Genomic DNA, 20,842 nt, shown 5'->3' with positions numbered 1-20,842 from the left:
ACCTCTTGAATGGCTTCGTCCATATCCCTCTTCCGCTTGTGGCTGTGTCTAATTTCCTCCTCCGGAAAACCAAGAAATTCCTTCTCATCGACCTCTGGTCCCGGCTGTTGCCGATGTAAATGAATGTTCGGTTTATGGGATTTCCCATGCTTAATGATGCGTAGTTGTCCTCGATGTGCTGTGGTCGATACGTTTCCAATTTGAACCTGGAAGGTATTGCGAGAACACCTTTTAATATAATTTGCTTTGAGCCATCTAGATTTATTATGAGGATTATGGTTTTTGTACCACATTTCGTCTCCTTCCTCCAAGTTCTCGAAAGGGTCCGAAATATTGTTGAAATTTCCTTTGCCTTCATTTGAAATATTGTCATGCATTGGAGTTGTGTTTTGTTTATAAATTAAGGTATCATGCAAACACCCCTATTCTTGTTTACGGACGAACGAAACTTTCGATCGAATGCAGTTCGTTCGAATCGTTTCCCCATTTGATTTTGCTGGCGTAAACGAGAATGCGCATCAGCTTTCGTTCGAAAGCGCGTTCGTACGTAAACAAGAATAAGGGTGAAAGCTTCTAAATGTAAATTGTTTTTGTACTGCGTTTTCGGATTTAACAAATCTAGCATTGTTTTAGGCTTATATCCAAATACCAACTTTGATGGACAACTTCCATCAACAGCTATGCAATTATTTCTGTAGTTAAATAAAAACAGATTGAGTTGGTCCTCTACATTTAATTCAGAAAATTCTGGGTCAATCAAAAACTTCTTCAACACATCTTTTACGGTTCTCACCAACCTTTCAGCCTGACCATTACTGGAAGGATTATAAGGAGGACTTTTCAGGACATGGATCCCTTGTCTTTTCAAAAAGTGAACAAAAGCATGAGAATTAAATGGAGGACCTCCGTCTGAAACTAGAACATCTGGTAGACCAAATCTGGCAAACACCGTTATCAACTTCCTCAGTACCTTTGTACAATCTGTTCCGTTTTTCATCAGCTCAACTTCTACCCATTTGGAATAGCTGTCAACCACTAATAAATATGTATGATGTTCAAAATAGAAAAAGTCAATATGAATCCTGCTGAATGGTCTTGTTGTTGGTATCCATTTAGAATGAGTTTTAGTTTTAGGAACAACCATCATACTGTTGCAAATGTCACACTCAGCTACATAATTCTCGATATCATTGTTAATTCCAAACCAAAAAACGCTTTGTCTTGCTAACCGTTTCATTTTAACAATTCCAGCATGGTTGCCATGCAACAGTTTTAAAACTTTCTTCTTCAAAGACACCGGTATCACTACTCTATTTTGGTACAATAGACAATTATCCATCAACTCCAATTCCCTTTGGTTTGCAAAAACATCTATATACTCCTTGTTTACCTTTGAAGGCCAACCTTTCGTCATGAATAAAATAACATTCTTTAAAAACAAATCATCTTTAGTTCTAGCCGCTATCACAGAAAAGTCAATCGGAAATTCATTATTAAAGTTTATACTATTAATTAAGTCTGAATCATACTCGTCAGGAACTTTGCTCTCTAAAGGAAAACGCGAACAGAAATCCGCGTTTCCCATCCTTTTGGATGGTCTATAGTAAATTTCAAATTCATATATAGAAAGCTCAAGTACAAACCGTTGCAGTCTAGTGGCGTAGATAGAATTTTTTCCATCTTTCCCAAATATGCCTACTAAAGGTTTGTGGTCTGTGTAAATGTAAAATTTCTTACCAAATACAAACTTGTGGAATTTTTTCACTGTGCAGACCAGGGCAAGTGCTTCCAAATGCAAAATTGGATAATTTCGTTGGGCAGTATTTAACGAAAATGAAGTAAAATAAATTGGTTTCTCCACCCCATCGATTATGTGAGCCATTACTCCTCCCAAACCATATCCAGAAGCATCTGTAACTATAACGATAGGTTTGTTTGCGTCATAGAATTCTAAAAACTGTGCATCTAACAATGCGCGCTTACTATTTTCAAAAGCTTTATTGCAGTTATCATCCCAATTAAATTTCACGCCGGTTTTCAATAAATTATATAAATGATACAACTTTGAAGATAATCTTGGAATAAATTTGTGATAATAGTTAATGAATCCTAAAAAGGACTTTAGTTCTGTCTCATTCCGGGAGCATTTGCTTTTTCAATAGTAGAAATCTTATCCGAGCAAGGTAATAGCCCTCTTTCACTTATCACATGACCCAAATGAAGAAGTTCAGTAACAAAAAATTTGCACTTATTCCAATTAACTTTTATATTTGCTTGCTTTAGCCTATCAAGTACCATCAATAATTTTTGTTTACAATCATCCATATCCGTTCCGGCTATTAAAACATCATCTAAATACACCGATACATGTTCAATTCCATTAAGAATCTGATCCATTATTTGTTGAAATATTGCTGCACTAGATGATGCGCCTTGAGGAAGCCTGTTGTAAGTATACAACCCTTTTATTGTATTTATTACCATAAATTGTTTCGATCTTTCTGATAAGGCTAACTGGGTATAAGCACCCTCAAGGTCCAGTGAGCAGAAAATTTTACAGCCAGCTAATCCAGAAAAAACATCTTGTACTGTGGGAAGTGGATATGTATTTGGGATAATGTACTTGTTGACTGAAACTTTACAATCTATGACCAAACGGATTTCATTATTCCTTTTCATTACAACAATAACTGGAGACGCCCATTCACTAGTTTTAATAGGGGTTATCACTTTTTCATTCTCCAACCTATTTAGATAGTCCAAAACTTTATCACGCAAACGATATGGCACTTCATAAGCTTTTTTAAATATCGGGACTTCTGATTTTAATATTAAATCTGCCTCAAACCCTTGTATTGGAGAGGAAATTTTTTTAATAAATACATCTTCATATTTAGCCTTGATTTCATCCACTGATTGATCATACCCTATTGAATTTACAAAAAATTGTCTCCAACTTGGAAAAAATGCATCAAGCCATGGCCTGCCTAACAAGGGAATAAAATTATTGTCACAGCTCAACACCAAGAGTTTCATTTTTTTTGAAATTCCTTTAAAGGTAACACACACATCTACTTCTCCTTCAATTGCTAGATTAGATCCATTTACTACCACCAAATGTCTGTTGCTCTTCATTAAGGCTTTGTCAAAATACTCAAAAAATTGTCTCTTTCCCATTACAGATACGGACGATCCACAATCCACCTCCATGTCGAACGAAACATCCTCAATTTTCACGTTTACAAGACAAGGATCACTAATTTTACCAACTGACGATACGTGCATACACTGAAGAACATTTGTCTCACCATCATTCTCACTTTCAGTATCCGAATCTGCTCGCATCCTGTTGACTAACGCGCTCAAATATTCATCCGGATTAGATGTGTTCGGGTTTACCATATTCACAGCATCTCTACGCATATTCTTTAATTTAAAGCACTTTCGCTTAATGTGACCTTGTACTCCACAAAAATCACAAATTAATCGAGAATAATCAGGACGCGTGGAGCGACGACCCTTCTCCTCCTGCTCCTGCTTTCGAGTCTGCCAATGCCTGTTGTTCCATTGAGTCCGCTGATAGGGAGCGTACCCTAACCTACTTCTAACTGGTCCACGATTTCGTTCCTCGCCTCCAACACTAGCACTCGGCCTGGCGGCTAATTCTAAGGTAGCTGCTATTTTATTCAATCTAGCTCCAGGAAAACCCAAACTTTTCAATGATGCTATCTGGCCCGTATTGTTGCTGTAATCCATATTTTTTGCGTTGTTTCTGGCAATTTCCCAGGTTGCTATGAGCTTTTCAGCTGTTTCTAGGGTTAATTTCTCTTCATTCAGTAACCTTTGCTGGAGAGCTTTGTCCCGGACACCAGCAACAATACGGTCCCGGATTGCCATCTGCTTAAAATTTTCAAAATTGCAGAATTCTGCCTGTAGTTTTACAGACAACACGAAGTCCTCTAGGGATTCTTCCGGTTGCTGTATTCTCATATTGAATTTTAGTCGCTGAACTAAATCCGACTCGGTTTTGTCCAGTCGCGCTTTCAATTTTTCAATCATTTCCATGTAAGGGACTTCTGCAAGATTACTGTTGGGGTACAGCAGTTTAAGTTCTCTAAAAATGGTGGGACCACTAAGAGTTATAAAATGGTCTCGCTTTTCTGCTTCAGGAACTTTGTTCATGTTAAAGAAAAATCCCAATCGTTCAACCCAGTCTCCGAAAGAACTACCTCTCCTGAATGGTTCCAGAGTGGTATTAATATTTGATTGGGCCATTTTGTAATTTACAAAAAAAAAATGTATACGTTCCTTACTGCCGGATGCACTCAAATGTTCCCGAATGAAAGAAAAATGAATAAAAACTCACCGAGGTATCCTTCGACCCTTGCCGCCGTTCTCTACTCGCGGTATCGGTCCCTTGACCAGTAAGCGAGCCGTCAGTTAACGTCAACGTTGCACTGGGAAATCGGAAACTGTCCTGTTAGCTTTCAACTTCCGTGAAATAGCCAGTTAGCTAGACAGAAGTGACGGATCACTTTACGTCGATTTATTGACGATTGTCACAGTCGAAATCTAAAGAAATAAGAAAAAATCTTTTAATAATAACGTTATAATCGGGTATTGTTTCTAACGATTTCTTTTTCATCTGCACTTCATTATCTTGTTAGCTGAAAAGAGAACAATAGCCCGCACGTTTCACTCACGACTGTTAACAGTTTGCAAAATGGCGTACACTACACAATGCATGTTATGTCTTACAATTATTACCAAAGCACAATACTGTATTAATTCTTTTCCAATAAACTTACAGCAAAAAAGGATGCCGTCGGCATCAAATTCCTTAAATTCTGTCCGGTTACTTGTTCCCGTACAATGGCGTCCAAACGTTGTAATAGCAATCGAAATTGACTCACTAACCAGGGATGCCAGATGATATTTTCATATGTCTTCACAGTCGTTTAAAAATGTCTTCAAATGTCTTCAATATTATTATAAATTCAGTAGAAAATCGAATTATAGCCGCTATTGAAATTGGAGTTTTTTCACAATCCATACGTTAAACCTAATTTCGGAAGTGGTGCGCTGTATAGCACATCACCAAATGAAAGCAGTGCACCACTTCCGAAGTTAGGTTTAACGTATGGATTGTGAAAAAAATCCAACTTCGTTAGCGGCTATAATTCGGTTTTGCACTGAATTGATAATATTAAAATTATGATTATCAGTGAGAAATTTCGAAATCCAATAGGTTTGTTAATTCAATAATCACCTTGTTTTACTAATGTGGAATAATGTTAACGAGTTTCTTATGGATTTTGTACTGAGTCGGATTTTTTAACTGAATTTTCACGTGGAAGTCTTCCAAATTTCTTTCTAAAGAATACCATATTGGGATTCAAAATTAACTGTGAAATACTTGAAGAAACATCCAGAGAATTTTCTAAAGGAACTTCTGGTAAAATTTCTAGATCAACTTCCGGATAAATTCCTGATGGAGCTTCTTATAACTTATACTAATTTCTTCTGGATGGAGCTTCTAATTACTTTTGGAAGTCTCCTAAAGAAATTTTCCGAGGAATTCCTGTTGGAACATCCAGAGGATTGACTGAAGAAACTTTCGGAAAAAGTTCAGCAGAAACTTCGGGGGGAATTCCTGGAGGAACTTAAGAAGGAATTCCTGTAGAAACTTCAGGATGAATCCCGGAGGTTTTTTTTCTGGAGGAATAACTGAAGGATTTTCCTGATGAATTTCTGAAGGATGTTCCTGAGGAATTACTGAAGGAATTTCTGGTGGTATTCTTGAAGGAACTTCTGGAGACATTTTTGGAGGTAGTTCTGGGTGAATTCTTGGAGGAGCTTCTTGAGGTATTGATGAAGAAATTTCCGAAAAAAATCCTGGAGGAAATACCAGATGAATTTCATTTCAAATCCTGGAGGAAATACCAGATTCATAGTATACTTCCGGAGGCATTCTTGAAGAGTCATTCGGCAACTTTCTTAAAGGATCTTCCAGAGGGGGAACTTACGGAGGAATCCCTGGTGGAGCTTTCGCCGCAATCCCGGGGAAAACTTCCGTAAAAATTCCTGGAAGAATTACTGAAGGAATTCGTGAAGGAACTACCGAAGGAGTTCTGGAGGACCTTCCAAATGAATTCCTTGAGGATTTTTCGGAAAACTGCCTGAAATTCTGGAAAATTTCCTGGAGGGATTACAGAAAGAATACCAGAACGATTTTTTTAAAAGAAATTCATTGAGGAATTTGCAGAGAAAACATTAAAAAAATGTCCAAAGACTTTTCTAGAAGAATAATCAAAGGAATTTAAGGAAGAATTTAACGAAAGTGTGTACAGAAAAATATATTAAGCTCTTCTAGTGGAATGTATTCAACCGTCTAAGACGAATTAAGTACTCTCCAGTTGTGGTCGAAATACGTATCTGCAAAGATATCGAAAATAATTGGTGGAATTAAATGAAGAGTACTTAATTCGTCTTAGACGGTTGAAAGTGTGTAGCAAGTTTCCTTTGAATTTCTTTTAGGGAGATTTTCCTGCAGAAATTTACCTTGAAAATTATGAGAAATATCCATTTAACACCAGCACAATTTCAATTTCTTATCGACATTCGTAAGAATTTTCTATGAAATTTAATTGAGACAATTTTCTTGTGGAAATTAAAGTGCATTTATTGTGAGAGTTGTGGAAATCAAGATGAATTTTCCGTAGTGTTGGTAAAATCACTCATAAATCTCAATCAACGAGCGCTCCCATGCGAACGAAATTTTCTGCGATTTTGAAGGAATGCATCACGCTTGAGTTTTTTATGCTAAAACGCATCATTTCACTCATTTGCCAAAAAATCATTTTGGTTTAAAAACGCGACAAACGTCAATTCACTGTTTTTAACGAAGGAGAACAAAAGAAAACCTACGATGATTCAAATGGATGATTCAACTCATCCATGTGTTTTTAGGTGCTGATTTGAGTGCGTTTCAACTCACGCTTGATTTGAATCATCCATGAGTTTTGAGATTTTGAGTTTTTACCAACACTGATTTTCCGTTTAAATTTTGGAGGATTTCCTTTATAACTTTTTTACGGAAATTATTAAATATAAATTTTGTACTGAATTTCCAATTTCAATTCTCTTGAATAAAGACAAGAAATTCATAATTTTTATCGGAAATTCTCCTTATTTTACACGAACAATTCTATGAAAATTTTCACAGAAAATTCTTTCAAAAATTCACGGAAATTTCAATCAGTTTTCCGTCGGATATTTAGAAGAAAGTCACATGGAAATACCGAAAAGATAAAATGAATTCAGAAGGAATTTAGAAAAAGTGCAGGTTCTAGCTCAACGGTTGAAAAGATTAAATCAAGTCATAGAAGAGTTCAATCTATTTTTGCCGTAAATTAGATCGGTCATTGCGTTCCGATGCAATTATTGAAATACCTTTTTACATAAACGGCATCGGAATTTTTTTAACCAGCGCTCAACTCAAAGTTAAGTGCGTATCAGGTCTAAAATGCGTTCCATTTATCAGATCTATTATAACTTTTGTAATTTTTTTGTATAATTTAAATATAGAACTCGCAGCTCGCAGAATTATAAGTAATAAATCAAATTATATTTTCTCTCGCTGGCTTATTGATTGTCTTCAAGTATCTTCGAATAAGTAGATAAGTCTTCAAATATTTTGAAAAGTCTTCAAAATGTCTTCACGAAATAAATGTCTTCACAGAGATTCAAATGTCTTCAAATCGAAGACATGTCTTAAAATCTGGCATCCCTGTCACTAACTCTCCTGTTTCCTCGTCGCCAATCTGTTGTATCTGCCAGACAACTGGTTTTCGGGATATTAGGTAGTAATAAAAGAGCACTGTTACTTGTGACGGCACAAACCGAACTGACTCGTGCGGTATATTATCTCATCTATATCAAATCCACTGTAGTAGTCCTTCGAGAGCTAAACAAGAACATCGCACACTCTTTCGTTTAACGGAACTCATAAATTCATCGATACACTCTTATTAAAAACATATCACGTACCAATATCTGTGGTAACGGATGAAAGTGATGCTACTTTCATACAATAGTCGTGGCTTGTACCACCTACGAATTTGTGCGAAATGCTCAATGCTAATGCTGTTTTTCTTTCTCGAAAATTTCTCCGATTTCTCCCCGAAAATTTTCGTGAGGGAGCATCCTGTGCTCCTGAGATTGAGTGAGCATTACAAACCCTGCATAAATGAATATAAGTTCGATTTACGTAAGATTAGTTGACATCGATTTATCTCACGTCATTTTATCCATAGAATTTTCACTTGATGAAGGGATGTGATCCAAATATAATTTTGTTCGTTTGAAATAATACGTATTGCATATATTTAGGTTAGTTCATAAATAATCTTAAAACTAATATCACATTGCGTAATTTTTAGCCCTTCGTTTCCCATGACAGCAATGATTTTTGATAACTATAGAAACAAATCGAATTAAATTTTGCTCAGTACGTTAAGCTACAAGTTCTTGATGACCGTAAAGAAAGACTATAGGAATATTGATGTAAGTATTCGTTTTGGAAATGAGGAAAAGTTGGGTAAGATGGCCATACTTGCTTTTTTTTTTGCTGCAATAAAAAGATCTTAACGACCGACGAAAGCAGCTGCATTAACTCATCCGCACCGTCGTTATTTCCACCGACTGATAGGTTAGATGGATGATGGGCATATTTGTGTTTGGAATAATAGCAGCGGAGCTTGATTTTTATTCCAAATGGCTTATTTTTACAAGCTGTAACCACAGATAACTTATTCCGTTCCATAGGTTTGGAAGATGGATTCCGAAAATTCCGTTCGTGGGAATATACTCTATGAGCATGAAAAGGTACATAATGCCAGATTAATGGTAAACTTTAGAAAATCTATTCTGCAAGAAGCCAGACCGAATAGAATTCCGTTTGCGACTCTGCACTATGTGGCATATGGTTCTTGGCTGCAGAAAAAGTTGACCTCACTGGAATCGATCAAGATGAAAACAAAGTGGTGGAATTCAATACCAAAGTACGATCTCGGTTTATAGAGTATTTAGACTATGTGCACTATCAAAATGCTAAAGATTATCTTGACATGAAACGACATATACATTATTTCCGACGGAAATTAGATGTAAACTTGCACATCAAGTATTATGTGATAAATCTCGTAGACTGGATAGGCTTTTATAGCTTTGTGAGAACAATCAATTAAACAAGGTATATCAGCAATGTTGGCCATCTCACTACACTTTCCACTATGCTTCGTTTCTGTTCTGACAAAAAAAAACGACTTCTTAAAACACAAACCTGAAACCATAAATTCCTTCAGCTACCGAGGGCGCTTTCACCGTAAGTCATTGGTGCCATTGCGGAAATGCTGTTCTTCATGGCGTCGTATCCATGCTGTTGATGTCCACCCGATAATGATCCTGTTGCTGAACCATCGATGGAAGAAACAATCACAGCACCATCCGTTGTTGCCACCAGCTGAGCAACGGCCCCCTGTTGTACCGTTTGCTGCAGCGTCGCTCCCGTTTGCTGTTGTTGGTAATGCTGTTGATCACCCATGGGACCGGCGTTGCCGTATCCGTAAAAATTGTCCACCTTGGAGAGATTATTGGCAAACCCTGCTGGTCGTATCAGTGGGAATTGTTGATCGTACTGGTGCTGATGATGGTCACCCAGTGGTGGAGGAATAAGCGAGAAAGCGTCCATCGGAGGTTCGATTGAATCCTTTTCTACAATGACCACATCGGAGTTGACACTTTCGCATAATCGCTCCGGTTCTTCTTCCTCTACAACTTGTTGAATTGGTTCTGTTGCAAGACTGGTGGATGGTGTGCCTCCTTGCGGTACTGGGGCGATTATATCTCCTTCCTGTTTATGCTTCGCTTTGTGTAATTGATATTTAACTTCACTGATGGATACGAACGAGCATTCTGTGCATTTGTATAAAAGATTGGTAGCCACATCTGCATGCATGCGCTCCAAATGCCTTCGATAAGTTGTGCTTTGAATGCTCGTGTAATCACAGTATGAGCACCGATACATGTGTCCTTCGGAGTTGTGCCTCATTTTGTGCCTTCGCATGGAATTGTGGTCGTTGCACGAAAAGTCGCAACTGGAGCATTTGAATCGTTTTTCATCGGAATGTTTGGCCACATGCGATAGCAATAAATATCTGGTTTTCAGATGCATTCCACAGATCAAACACCTCATTCGTCCGTCAACTTCGACGCTTTCCGGGACGTGTCTGCTTTCCATATGCGCTTTGAGGAACTTTTGATTCGCAAATTTGAAATCACATTGAACGCACTTCACGGGGTTATCAGACTGGAGCCAAGGACTTTGAGGTCTGTGACTCTCTTTCGGTTGATGAACTTGCTGAAGATCCCTATGGGATCGTCGATGATTCCTCAATTGTTTGTTATTCTTGAAAGCCTTGTTACAAATAGCGCAAATAAAGTTCTTTTCATCCGAATGGATCTTCATGTGGGTGTTGTTCAAACGACACAGAACAGGGGTTTTGAAGTTACACAACTGGCAAGAATAGAGTTCCATGTCTATCGAGTGTTCCCTCCACAGGTGCGTGTGCAACGTGTTCCAATTTCTAAACTCTTGTGAACCGCATTCCGGGCAACGAGTTCCGTCCGAATTGGTGCTTTCATTAACCGTATCGTGACACTTTTTGTGGTATGCTAAAGTTTCCGGTTGTTTGAAGCGAACACCACATTCTCCAAAGTCGCATTTATAGCCTTCTTCCATAGGCGTTAGGTTGTTATAAAGTTTTTTCAGTTTTGTAATTCCAGTTTGTTTGGCACCTTTGGGGCGCCCTCTGGTTCGAGTACGTTCGCGATCTTTATCTGACGGTTTTTGAGGCTTAGCCGAAGAGCTAGGAGTCTGCTGTGGCAGAATATCACTGGGATGTCCTGTAGGAAGATTGATATTGATTTGTTCCATTTGATTCAACGGCGATATCGCTGTTTCATTTATGGAATGCGTTAGATGCGACGGCGATTGTTGAGAGGGCTGTAAAATAGGCCCACTGGGTTCCATTAAATTGTCTGCAACATAGATACGACCTTGCTGTGCTTGTACGGATTGTTGTGGTTGTGATTGAATATGCGGCGGCGTTGATTGTATTGATGGTGGTTCTGAAGATTCCGGCTCTGAAGGTGCTGGAGGATCGAGGTTAATTATATCCTCCGCACAAACAAACATATTATAATCGTCCGTATGGTTGTACGGTTGCTGTTCCACAGTTTCCGACGAAGAAGCTTGTAATTGCTGATGCTCAAGCAGGTCATTTGTATGTGCTGCAATCCTGTAATCGAATATATCAAATAATAATTCTAGATCAATCTGAAACCTTGAAACTAAACATTTTTACCTTAAATGTTCCTGTTGTTCATCGTATGCTACATTTTCCGCTGTCCTATCCGGTTCAATTATGATGAAGTCATTATTAAATTCCTGTTGATAGGTTTCTTGTTCAGTCACACTACCGCAAGCGGAATCACAGCCTGTCATGTCCTGATACTGCGATCCGTTGTCTTGAAACTCGTCAAGATCGGAAGGGACCTCTTCCAAAATATTCAAAAAGCTGTCCTCCTGCATTGGTTGCGTTCCAATTTCATTGCTCATTTCTACACTATTCAAATTTTGAGCAGTGCTCGTTGGTGGAAGCAAATTTTGCAACTGTAGCTGATCGATGGTCATTAAATTAAGTTCGTCGACGGATTTCAAATGGATAGTCGGTTGCTTGAGCACGCTAATATTCTTTATAAATATCTTGCTCTTCCTCTGCGGTTGTGCTGTTTGCAGGCCTGAATCAAAATTAGCCACAGTCATCAACGGCGGAGTGAAAGTTGTCGGAGGTGTCGAAGAATTGCTGCTACAAATAGGGGTCGGAAGAATAACCATATTCAGGGCCGAGCACCCAGCTGATAATGGGGTTCCGATGCTGGATACAGACGTGGATGGACTGACAATCGGCGGAGGTGGGGTTGTGTACAAACTTTCACTACTGCTGGTCCGACTCATCTCACAAGTTGAATTGATCGTCGGGGGAGTTATGGGAATCATTGGATTCCGTAAGATATCAACATTGCGTATAAATATATTATTACGTTGCGAAGATCCTCCGGTCACCGATTCGCCTATACTTATCGGAGGTGACTGACTGTTTGGACTAGGCGCAGGAACCACGAAGCTGTATTTGCTCTCATGCAATCCAGAAGGATTTTGAAATACATTCTCTACGTTTTGGTTGAAATTCAGGTTTTGCAATGAAGATACGTTACGGATGAAAATCTTCCCATTTTGTGGAGGTTGTTGTTGAGTAGTTTGCTGTTGATTAGCTTGTTGAACGTTTTCCTGCTCAATGACATCAGGTTTTTTGAGCAACTGTACATTTTTTATGTAGATTCGACTTCTGTTCTGCTCTGGGGCGACCTGTAATTGGAAAATAAATATAATTTATTTAACAGTAAAAATGTTTTAAACTTGGAACCTGCTTAATTTAAGGTAATGTATGTATTTTTAACCACAAAGCATTCAGTAATTCTGGTCTGGACAAAATAACCAAGTGGTGGTATTTGGGATTTGGCTGTCCTTCTATTAAGCTTATTTGAAATATTCCTTAATTTTAGTTAAATACCTCTTGAACAGGTTCAACAACCGAAACTTCATCTCCGCCGCGAATTGAGGATTCGCAATTAGTTGATTCCGGGACGCGCAAAAATCGTCCATCGATCAACGTATTCACCTCAGTTTCGTCCATCATGTGATCGACCTCAAGGTGCACTTTCAAGGAATTCGATTTCCGAAACTTATTCTCGCAAGCTGGGCAGTTCAGAAAATCCGTGATATCTCGTTCTCGGCTGGGATGCTTATCGCGAACGTGATCTCTCAAATTTTGTTCCACCAGGGTAACCAGCGGGCAAAACTCACAACAGTGCACTCTCAACTCTTCCTCCCTGCGTTCCTGGCGGTCCTCCTCCAAATAACTCTCGGATACATTGGGTACCTGTACCATGGCGGTGCCCTTTTCCAGCGCCCGCAAATCTCCCAGCTCACGCTTAATAGCTTCCGATTTCTCCTCGCACTTGATAGCTTCCGCATTGCTCCGGGACTGGTTCTGCTGCTGATACTGCTGGTTGATTTGCATGGGCACTTTAACGAATATGCTCGGCAGAACGACATCGTTCGGTCCGGATGAAACTCCTGTTGAACTGCTGATGGATCCATTAGCAGCGCAGGCGACTGTTACAGCACTTGACACGGTGGTGCACGGCGGAGCAGGTATTGTGCTGAAGTATGCCGAATTGAAACTGAGATGGGAAGTAGGCTCAATACTCTGCAGTGGCGAATTGATGGGATTTGCCGCCAGCTATAAAACGCAACGATGGATTTTTTTTATTTATTATTTTGGATTGCGATGAACTACGAAGCAAACATACCATAGAATCAAATCCGAGGCTCTCCGTGCATTGATTTTGAAAAATGTCCATTCTTTCCGAAAATGGTATAGCGATCCTATGATTCCAGAAAACTATTTACTTTGCCATCATGATGGTTATATCAGATTTCGACAACTAGCTGAATAATTTTTAATTTTTAAAGAAATCTACGCAATGTTTACTTTCTAGCTGCTAGCATAAAGTTATAGCATCGCTTTTTGACAGGTAAACAGCTGTTTATAAAGTCGATATGGCGATGTGTGCGTGTGATCCCATCAAGAAGCATATTACGATGTGTTGTTTGATAAGGGCGAAAGTCGAAAACGTAAAAATTGGCCTTTTTTGCTGATTTCAGAAGGATTATAGACTCCTTGCATTGTTTTTCATTTCCATTCGGTAGATGACACGGTGCTATACCACTTCCAAAGGAAGCGGTCCTACACGGTAATATTGGAATACTCATTTTAGGAGTACTTTTTAGTCTTATTTGAGAATATGGCCAATACGTCAAAAAATGCGTACTTTCAAATCATTGGTGGAGAGTATTTTTCACTCCTTTTAGAGTATGTAAAATAAATTGAAAATGAGTGAAAAGTAGTATTTTAAAGAAAAGAAAATTTCATAACCAAACATTAAGCAAGTAAGTTTACTGCTTGTGACGGTGGTTGTTAAAAAATGAAAAGCTAATTAGAAATCCACTAGTAATCCACAACGCAGGAAAAACTATTTTGTTCATGGGTAAGTTTATATTATTGATTTGTTTCATGTTCTCTAACTAAAAATATATATTATAATTTATCTATAGGAACTATGATGATTCTATAGCCTGTTCTAGAGTGTTTTGCGTGACGATCATAAGCCTGTCAGGATATGGCCAACTAGTCGATTTGGTGATCTGATGGAAATGCAGGTCAAACTCGGTCTGGGCCATTGCTCACGACAAATGTGAGTTGAAATTTGGTGAATTCGTTTGGGAATGAAATGCTAAACTGTGATTTCTTTTTGCAGATTGATGTCGGCCCTCGCGCCTGGGTCGAATCCTTCTACCAGAGCATCCAACTATCTCAAACCGAATACAAAAGCAGTTCCGATCGGAGATCGGTTCATCCAAGGAACGCATCCGGAAGCGAGCATAAGGAAAGAAGCACAAAAACTAGGAGGAACATAAAGCCCGTTTGGATCCAGTGGAGGACATCGAATATCTTCCTGATGTATTGTAAGTGTTTGAAACTCTCGATATTGGAATGCTGCAGTAAGCGATGAGCACACTGCCCAAGGAGGAAGCTCGCTATCACTTCACGTTGTGTAGATTCTGGTATGTGCGTTCCGGTTGACGATAGGAGTATGCTAGACACAGTCGTACTATAATTGTTCCATATGAATCATTTTATTATTGAATAAATATGCATTAATACCCTCGCTTTTGTTATTATTAGCTGAAAATGAAGGAATCGTTTTATTTTTTAAAACGAATAATTTATAATAAGGTGTAAAAAGTATGCATTTTACCATTGATATTTGGGGTAAAAAAGATGCATTTTAACTTTGAGAAAAGGAGTAAAAAGTATGCTTCGTTTGACGTATAGGCAATATACTCATAAATGAGTAAACGAAACATACTCCTTTTAAGCGTAGTTCCACTTTTCCAGGATTATGCGTACTTTATAGTCCTAAAAGAGTATATTCCGGTTACCGTGTATAGTATCGAGAAATTTTGGTGAAAGTCATTGCTAATAATTGCAACTTTCGGCATTATGAAACAAAAGTGTTGATTTATGATCAACTGTGATAATATTATGTTCATGGGGCGATGAAAAATTACATAACTCGATAAATGCGGGGACGTGCACCGAATTAACACAATAACACAGAGAAACAGACGTCTCTTTCAACACACGTTCCATCGTTCACCTTTTTAACGGTTGATTTATTTTTGTAGGTACAATATTGTAGATCCAGTTGAAAACCGAACTGAGCTCTCGCGATAATCGCATTTTCTCCCATTTCCGAATGTCGCAACTGCATCGCGAGTGATGCGCATGATGGCGCACGGCTATGGCATAGATGCGCACTACGCGCGATGCAGTTGCGACATCCGGAAATTAGAGAAAATGCGATTGTCGCGAGAGCTCAGTTCGGTTTTCAAGTGGATCTACAATATATATATCTGTACACCCAAAAAAATCTGCACGTTGTTTCCACCTGAAAAAGTACGTAAATTTTTTCCACCTGAAATTCACGTAACCTTTACCTGATTTGTCGATAGAATTTGCATTCTACGTGAAAATCAGGTAAGTTCTACCAGAGTTTTGGATAGAATTCACCGGACACGTAAGTTTCACCTGAATTTTCTGAAGCATTTGCAGTTACGTGTGCACGTAAAATGTACCTGAAAATTCAGGTGGAAACAACGTTTAGATTATTTGGAGTGTACAATTCGTATATACAATATACAATTCTACTCCACACTCTACCACGGGAGTAGCACCTTCAGCACTGATGTTCGGTTAGAGTGCTTCGGGATAAACTCCCAGCGTTCCCAGTAGAAGTAGCAAGAAAGTCTATCGAAGAAATACAGGATACAGACCGAGAGAAGAAACAGAAAGGTGCGGAGTATGCCGACAGAATACGTAATGCCACACCTAATTTACTGAAGGAAGGAGATACTGTTGTTGCGAAAAGGATGACGAGGGACAACAAGCTGTCAACGAATTTCAGTCCGGAAGAAAATGGTCATACTCAAACGCAATGGAGAAGATGCAACTATATCCAATCAAAGGAAACCGGCAAAATATTTCATCGGAATGTTTCGTATCTAAAGCCACTGATACCAAGAAAGGAAGTCATCGTGGATCACATGGTCGGTGAAGGAAATGATTACATTGAGTCCCTGTCCCGAACTAGCAAAGCAGCTCAACAAACCCACCGAAAATGCAAATGCAGATTTTGGACCCTCATCGCGTTCTAAACGTGCGCATAAGAAACCTACACTCAGAAATAGAATAATCCTAGCAAAGTATAAAAACAAATCCGTTTTTATATTTTTGAAGTTTATTCTAAGACTACCTTCAGATTATGAGCTATATCACTTGATATAGCGACTCTTGACATGAGATGCCATATGCATTATTTCCAGCGAAAACTAGATGTACAAACACTGATGTCAAGATGCTCTATATCAAGTGATATAGCTCATAATCTGAACGTACTATAAGCTTTGTTTAAATAGTATACCTTTCAAGTTAGACAGAAGCTGTACGACTGTAATCAGTTTAAATTCAATTTTATTGGCATATCGGTCTCGATGCTGCTCGTATAGAGGAAGGGAGCAGCGTGTGTGCGAAAACAGGCAGCGACAAGTGTGAAAATGGTTTGAAAGGTGTTGAAGTATGCGAGGGCCATTTGAGAATAATTAAATTATCGAAGCGTCCGTCTTTGCCGTACATCCTTTCTGGGGATGGCTCGGGCAGTGAATGAAAGTCACTGTTACCGAGACTGCCAGCCGCTGTCGCAACATGGCAAATGAAATGAACGAGTAAGTGTTTGACATATACATTGCTGTATGTTGAGCAATGTCGTAGAATTGCTGGATTTTCAGCTAACAAAACCAACTTTGCTGATGTTTCAGCAACAGGAAATTTACTGAAGCAATTCCAGCAATTCAGTTTGCTGGACGACGATAAATAAATTTGGTGTGTATGTATCTCAATGATTACCAACTGGGTATAGTTCAGGACTACTGAGAAAGTGGGGGAATGTAGTGTCGAGATTGAGATCTAACAGGGTATAATATAACAGACTAATTAAGAATGTTCTTTAGGTGTGTAAGTGAGAATGAATAAAGAGAATGGGTCAGTTGGATACACGCAGAGAAAATCTACCTTTTTGAACTAAAAAATAAATTTATTGAAATATTTTTTAAACCCAAATATTTTATTTTTTAAATCAAAACTGAAATATATTTAATTCAAAAATTTTCATTGTTGTTTCTACTGCAATCCAGTGTAACTAGTTTGTGGAGTAAATATTTGAAAAAATTACAAATATAATTATTGTGGTTTTATTTTTCACACTAATCCTACCCAAAAATAAAATAATTGATAATCACAAGAAATTTTATAGGGTTCTCGCCATGTGTTTTTGCATATGCGATGTTTTCAGGATTTGGGCACGGAAAATCAAAATTTCGGACCCATTTAAAATGCGCGGGGACTAAAATCAGGCGACAAATTTTCCCAAGCTGTGAGGCTAGCTTAAAAGCTTCTTTACACCTCGGGAAAATTTTCCGCCGAAATTTGATCCCCGTGCATTTTAAATGGGGCCGGGATTTTGATTTTCCCTGCCCAAATCCCGAAAACATCGCATATGCAAAAATACATGGGGAAAAAATCCGCCAACCAAATTCCCGAGGTGTGAGGCTACCTTAAGGTGGGCTTTACACCTCGGGAAAATTTTCTGCCGGATTTTGGTCCCCGTGCGGTTTAAATGGGGCCGGGATTTTGATTTTCCATGCCCAAATCCAGAAATCATCGCATATGCAAAAATGCATGGGGAAAAATCCGCGGACCAAATTCCCGAGGTGTAAGGCTACCTTTAAAGGAGGACATGTCCTTCTTTTTCGCCAAATTGGTTCACGTCGGTAGGGTCTGTTGGCCATAGGAAGGGAACCCCCTCACGAAGAACAACAAAATACTAGAGTTCCCTCTCACTACACCACGGCATGCTACTGATTGATACTTCTGCCAGCAGCTGCAGTTCTCTTTATTCAACAATAGGTATATACAATACATTCATAACAATATTTCTTAATCTACCCAAGAGCAACTACAGCCAACTGGCACCTGCTTCCTATCCATCTTCGATCTACAGCGAAGCGTCGCACACTACCTGATATTCCAACACTCCTCCTTAGTGTGCACGCGTCGCTACTGTCCTGGCTCCTCCTAACACCGAACCTCTCTTCCAGCATCTCCTCGCCGGAACAATTCCTCTTGGTCCAAATCCGTTGCCCGTACAAATGGACCCCCGAGGGGCGGATCACTATGAAATTTAGCTGAATCCAAAATACGTATTGATAAAAATGCGGCAAAAATATGCCAATTAATATAATGCGTTAAAAAATGCACAAATGCTTTTGAAATGCGAATGAAATCTTAATGCGTTCGAAAATGCATCTAAATACGAAGTGCGTAAGTAAATGCTCGTTGGTATAAAATACATAATGCGTTACAAATGCAACAATTCGTTAGAAAATACGTTTTTTCACGAAGTGCGCTTGACTGATTTGACAGATGTAGGCTCCATATTTTGACATTGTTGTTTTGCAGCGGCGATAGTCGTAAACATTAATTTTTGCCACCAATTTCAGGAAAATTAGATGTTTTAAACGGTTTTTCCGTCGCCATTTAACAAAAGGCGCTGAACTTCATTTGTTCCCGGTGGTAGTTGGCAGAGATCGTTCCTAAATATTGCCGAATTTGCTGAAATGCAGAATGCAGATTCCGAAGGAGAAAAGGCTACTTCTTAAACCTTCCTGTTTTGGCTAAATGTTATGTGTTCAGAGGCTACTTGGTGCATTTGAAAAATTCTTGAACATCCAGAAATGCTGGTTCTCCGATTGAAATGGCCACTTTTCTATCAAATCTGGATCCTGGATAGCGACTTATGTTTTTGTTTGTTCTTTGTTCTTTTTAGACATTCATGATATAAATTTGTCATCTAAAACGTCCGAGTCATGTTTGTGTTCGAATATGCACCTATTTAAAAGTTATCTATAAGAACTACAATGAGAAAACCTGGAAATCAGTTAAATAAATGGCCAAACTCTTGGCCCAGAAAAGTGTAATCAACACCAGTGCTGTCCAATGAGCAGGTTAAAGTAGCTCGAATTTTCTCCCATCCTACTCGCTCTTTTTTGTCAATAAATGGAATCAAGCGGAATGGGAATAACTTCGAGATGCTTATTAGATAGGACTACGCTGCCGCTAACCGCAAGTCGAGCACATCTGTATATGGAGCTCCATATACAGATATGCTCGACTTGCGGTTAGCGGCAGTACGGTTCATTGATATTGCATGAAATTATTTTTGAACAGCCATATCAAAAATTTTATTTTGTCAAACTCGGAATGCAAGTTAACACAAGAAAGAAAATAACGCTTTGTCAATGGACGGGAGGGCTTATGGGATCAACCGAAATACGATGTTTTGTATATAAAAGCTTGATATGACGAGCTGCGATATTTTACAACGATTTTGAAGGTATTAAAATATTGGTAACATAAAATAGTTTGTTTCTATACACTAATCCAAGTTCGAGTTGAAACCACAACAAATGTACGTCAAATATGGCATGTCAAACCAATAAGAACACTCTTTTAATTAGGAATGCGTGGAAAATTATCCAAATGCGTTCAATAATGCATCAATGCACAGTGAAATGCCTCAATGCGTTCTCAAATGCAACAATGCTTCAATGCAATTTCAATGCACCAAAAATACGCGAATGCGTTCAGCAATACGTATGACTGCTTCGAAAATGCGTGAGTGATCTGCCCCTCGTGGACCCCACTCCGATGTTTGTACAAGAACCTCTCCAGCACATGCGTCTGCACAAGTGGCCCGACTCCGAAGCTTGCACAGCGCCTCTCGATTAGGGTGTCCCAAAAAAAATCGATTTTCGAAAAGTCATGGTGCTCAACCCTGAAATGAAAGATATACCTGTCTGGATAATTTTTGTAGAACAAACCGAATTTTAAAAAATCGTTTAGAGGTCGCGCCAGATCGATTTTTGAAAAATTAGCTTTAGGTAAAAATCAAATATTGGGGCCTTTCACAATTTTTTTTCAGGGTCACCCATTCGTTTTATATTTTTTTATTTTTCTGTGGATCTTTGCCCATATCCTCCTTGAATTAGTTTTTCGTATTGTGCGTTTTTACAGTCTGCAGAAATTTTTAAATATCGAAAAATACACATTTTTTTGACAAATTTTCGCAGTTACTTCATCCTAACACAAAATTTTTTTTTTCTCGTTTGGGAAAACTTAGATACTACAAAGAGTTATTTATAACGAGTATTTTCATAAAAAAATATCCAAGAAATGTTGATCTGGGGCTGAGATATTGCAGTTTTAGTAAATAGTCAAAAAGTGTACAAATTCGATACTTTTTCTTTACATGTTATAATTTCATCAAGATTGCACCAATATTTTAATTTAAATTTAAAAAAATCAAAAGCAAATAAATGGGAATATTTTCTAGGTAACATAGCTTTTCTTTCGGATGGAGTTGGTTACCTGAATTACAGGATTTGGACTGAGTATATGGATGGAGCCAGTTATAAAAT

At 38.5% G+C, this 20,842-nt stretch overlaps 1 protein-coding gene and 1 long non-coding RNA gene across 2 annotated transcripts; both read right to left on the bottom strand.

The window, feature by feature from the left end:
* Positions 1–4,917, bottom strand: LOC134214337 (uncharacterized). The gene is made up of 3 exons (XR_009979741.1): positions 4,809–4,917; positions 4,367–4,572; positions 1–206 (listed from the first exon to the last, which is right to left on the bottom strand). It is a non-coding gene; the product is annotated as an uncharacterized LOC134214337 (long non-coding RNA).
* Positions 4,918–8,356: 3,439 nt separating this feature from the next.
* Positions 8,357–13,719, bottom strand: LOC134218501 (uncharacterized). Its single transcript, XM_062697597.1, has 4 exons — positions 13,498–13,719; positions 12,696–13,427; positions 11,427–12,490; positions 8,357–11,360 (listed from the first exon to the last, which is right to left on the bottom strand). The coding sequence occupies exons 1-4, from the start codon at positions 13,546–13,548 to the stop codon at positions 9,362–9,364; spliced, it is 3,846 nt and encodes a 1,281-aa protein (XP_062553581.1). The 5' UTR covers positions 13,549–13,719; the 3' UTR covers positions 8,357–9,361.
* Between the last annotated feature and the right edge of the window lie 7,123 nt (positions 13,720–20,842).

Source organism: Armigeres subalbatus, chromosome 2 (genome assembly GCF_024139115.2).
Source record: "Armigeres subalbatus isolate Guangzhou_Male chromosome 2, GZ_Asu_2, whole genome shotgun sequence".
NCBI classification, from domain to species: Eukaryota; Metazoa; Arthropoda; class Insecta; order Diptera; family Culicidae; genus Armigeres; species Armigeres subalbatus.
Note: the sequence above shows the minus strand (reverse complement) of the source record. Positions and strands in the feature narration are given on the sequence as shown.

What these genes read in the sequence shown, in the direction of transcription:
- LOC134218501 (XM_062697597.1), bottom strand. Translation starts at nt 13,548, where the DNA reads ATGGACATTTTTCAAAATCAATGCACGGAGAGCCTCGGATTTGATTCT. An exon ending in GCCTCGGATTTGATTCTATG is followed by an intron (nt 13,428 to 13,497) that starts GTATGTTTGCTT and finishes TGCGTTTTATAG; the next exon opens with CTGGCGGCAAATCCCATCAA. An exon ending in TTGTTGAACCTGTTCAAGAG is followed by an intron (nt 12,491 to 12,695) that starts GTATTTAACTAA and finishes TTCCAATTACAG; the next exon opens with GTCGCCCCAGAGCAGAACAG.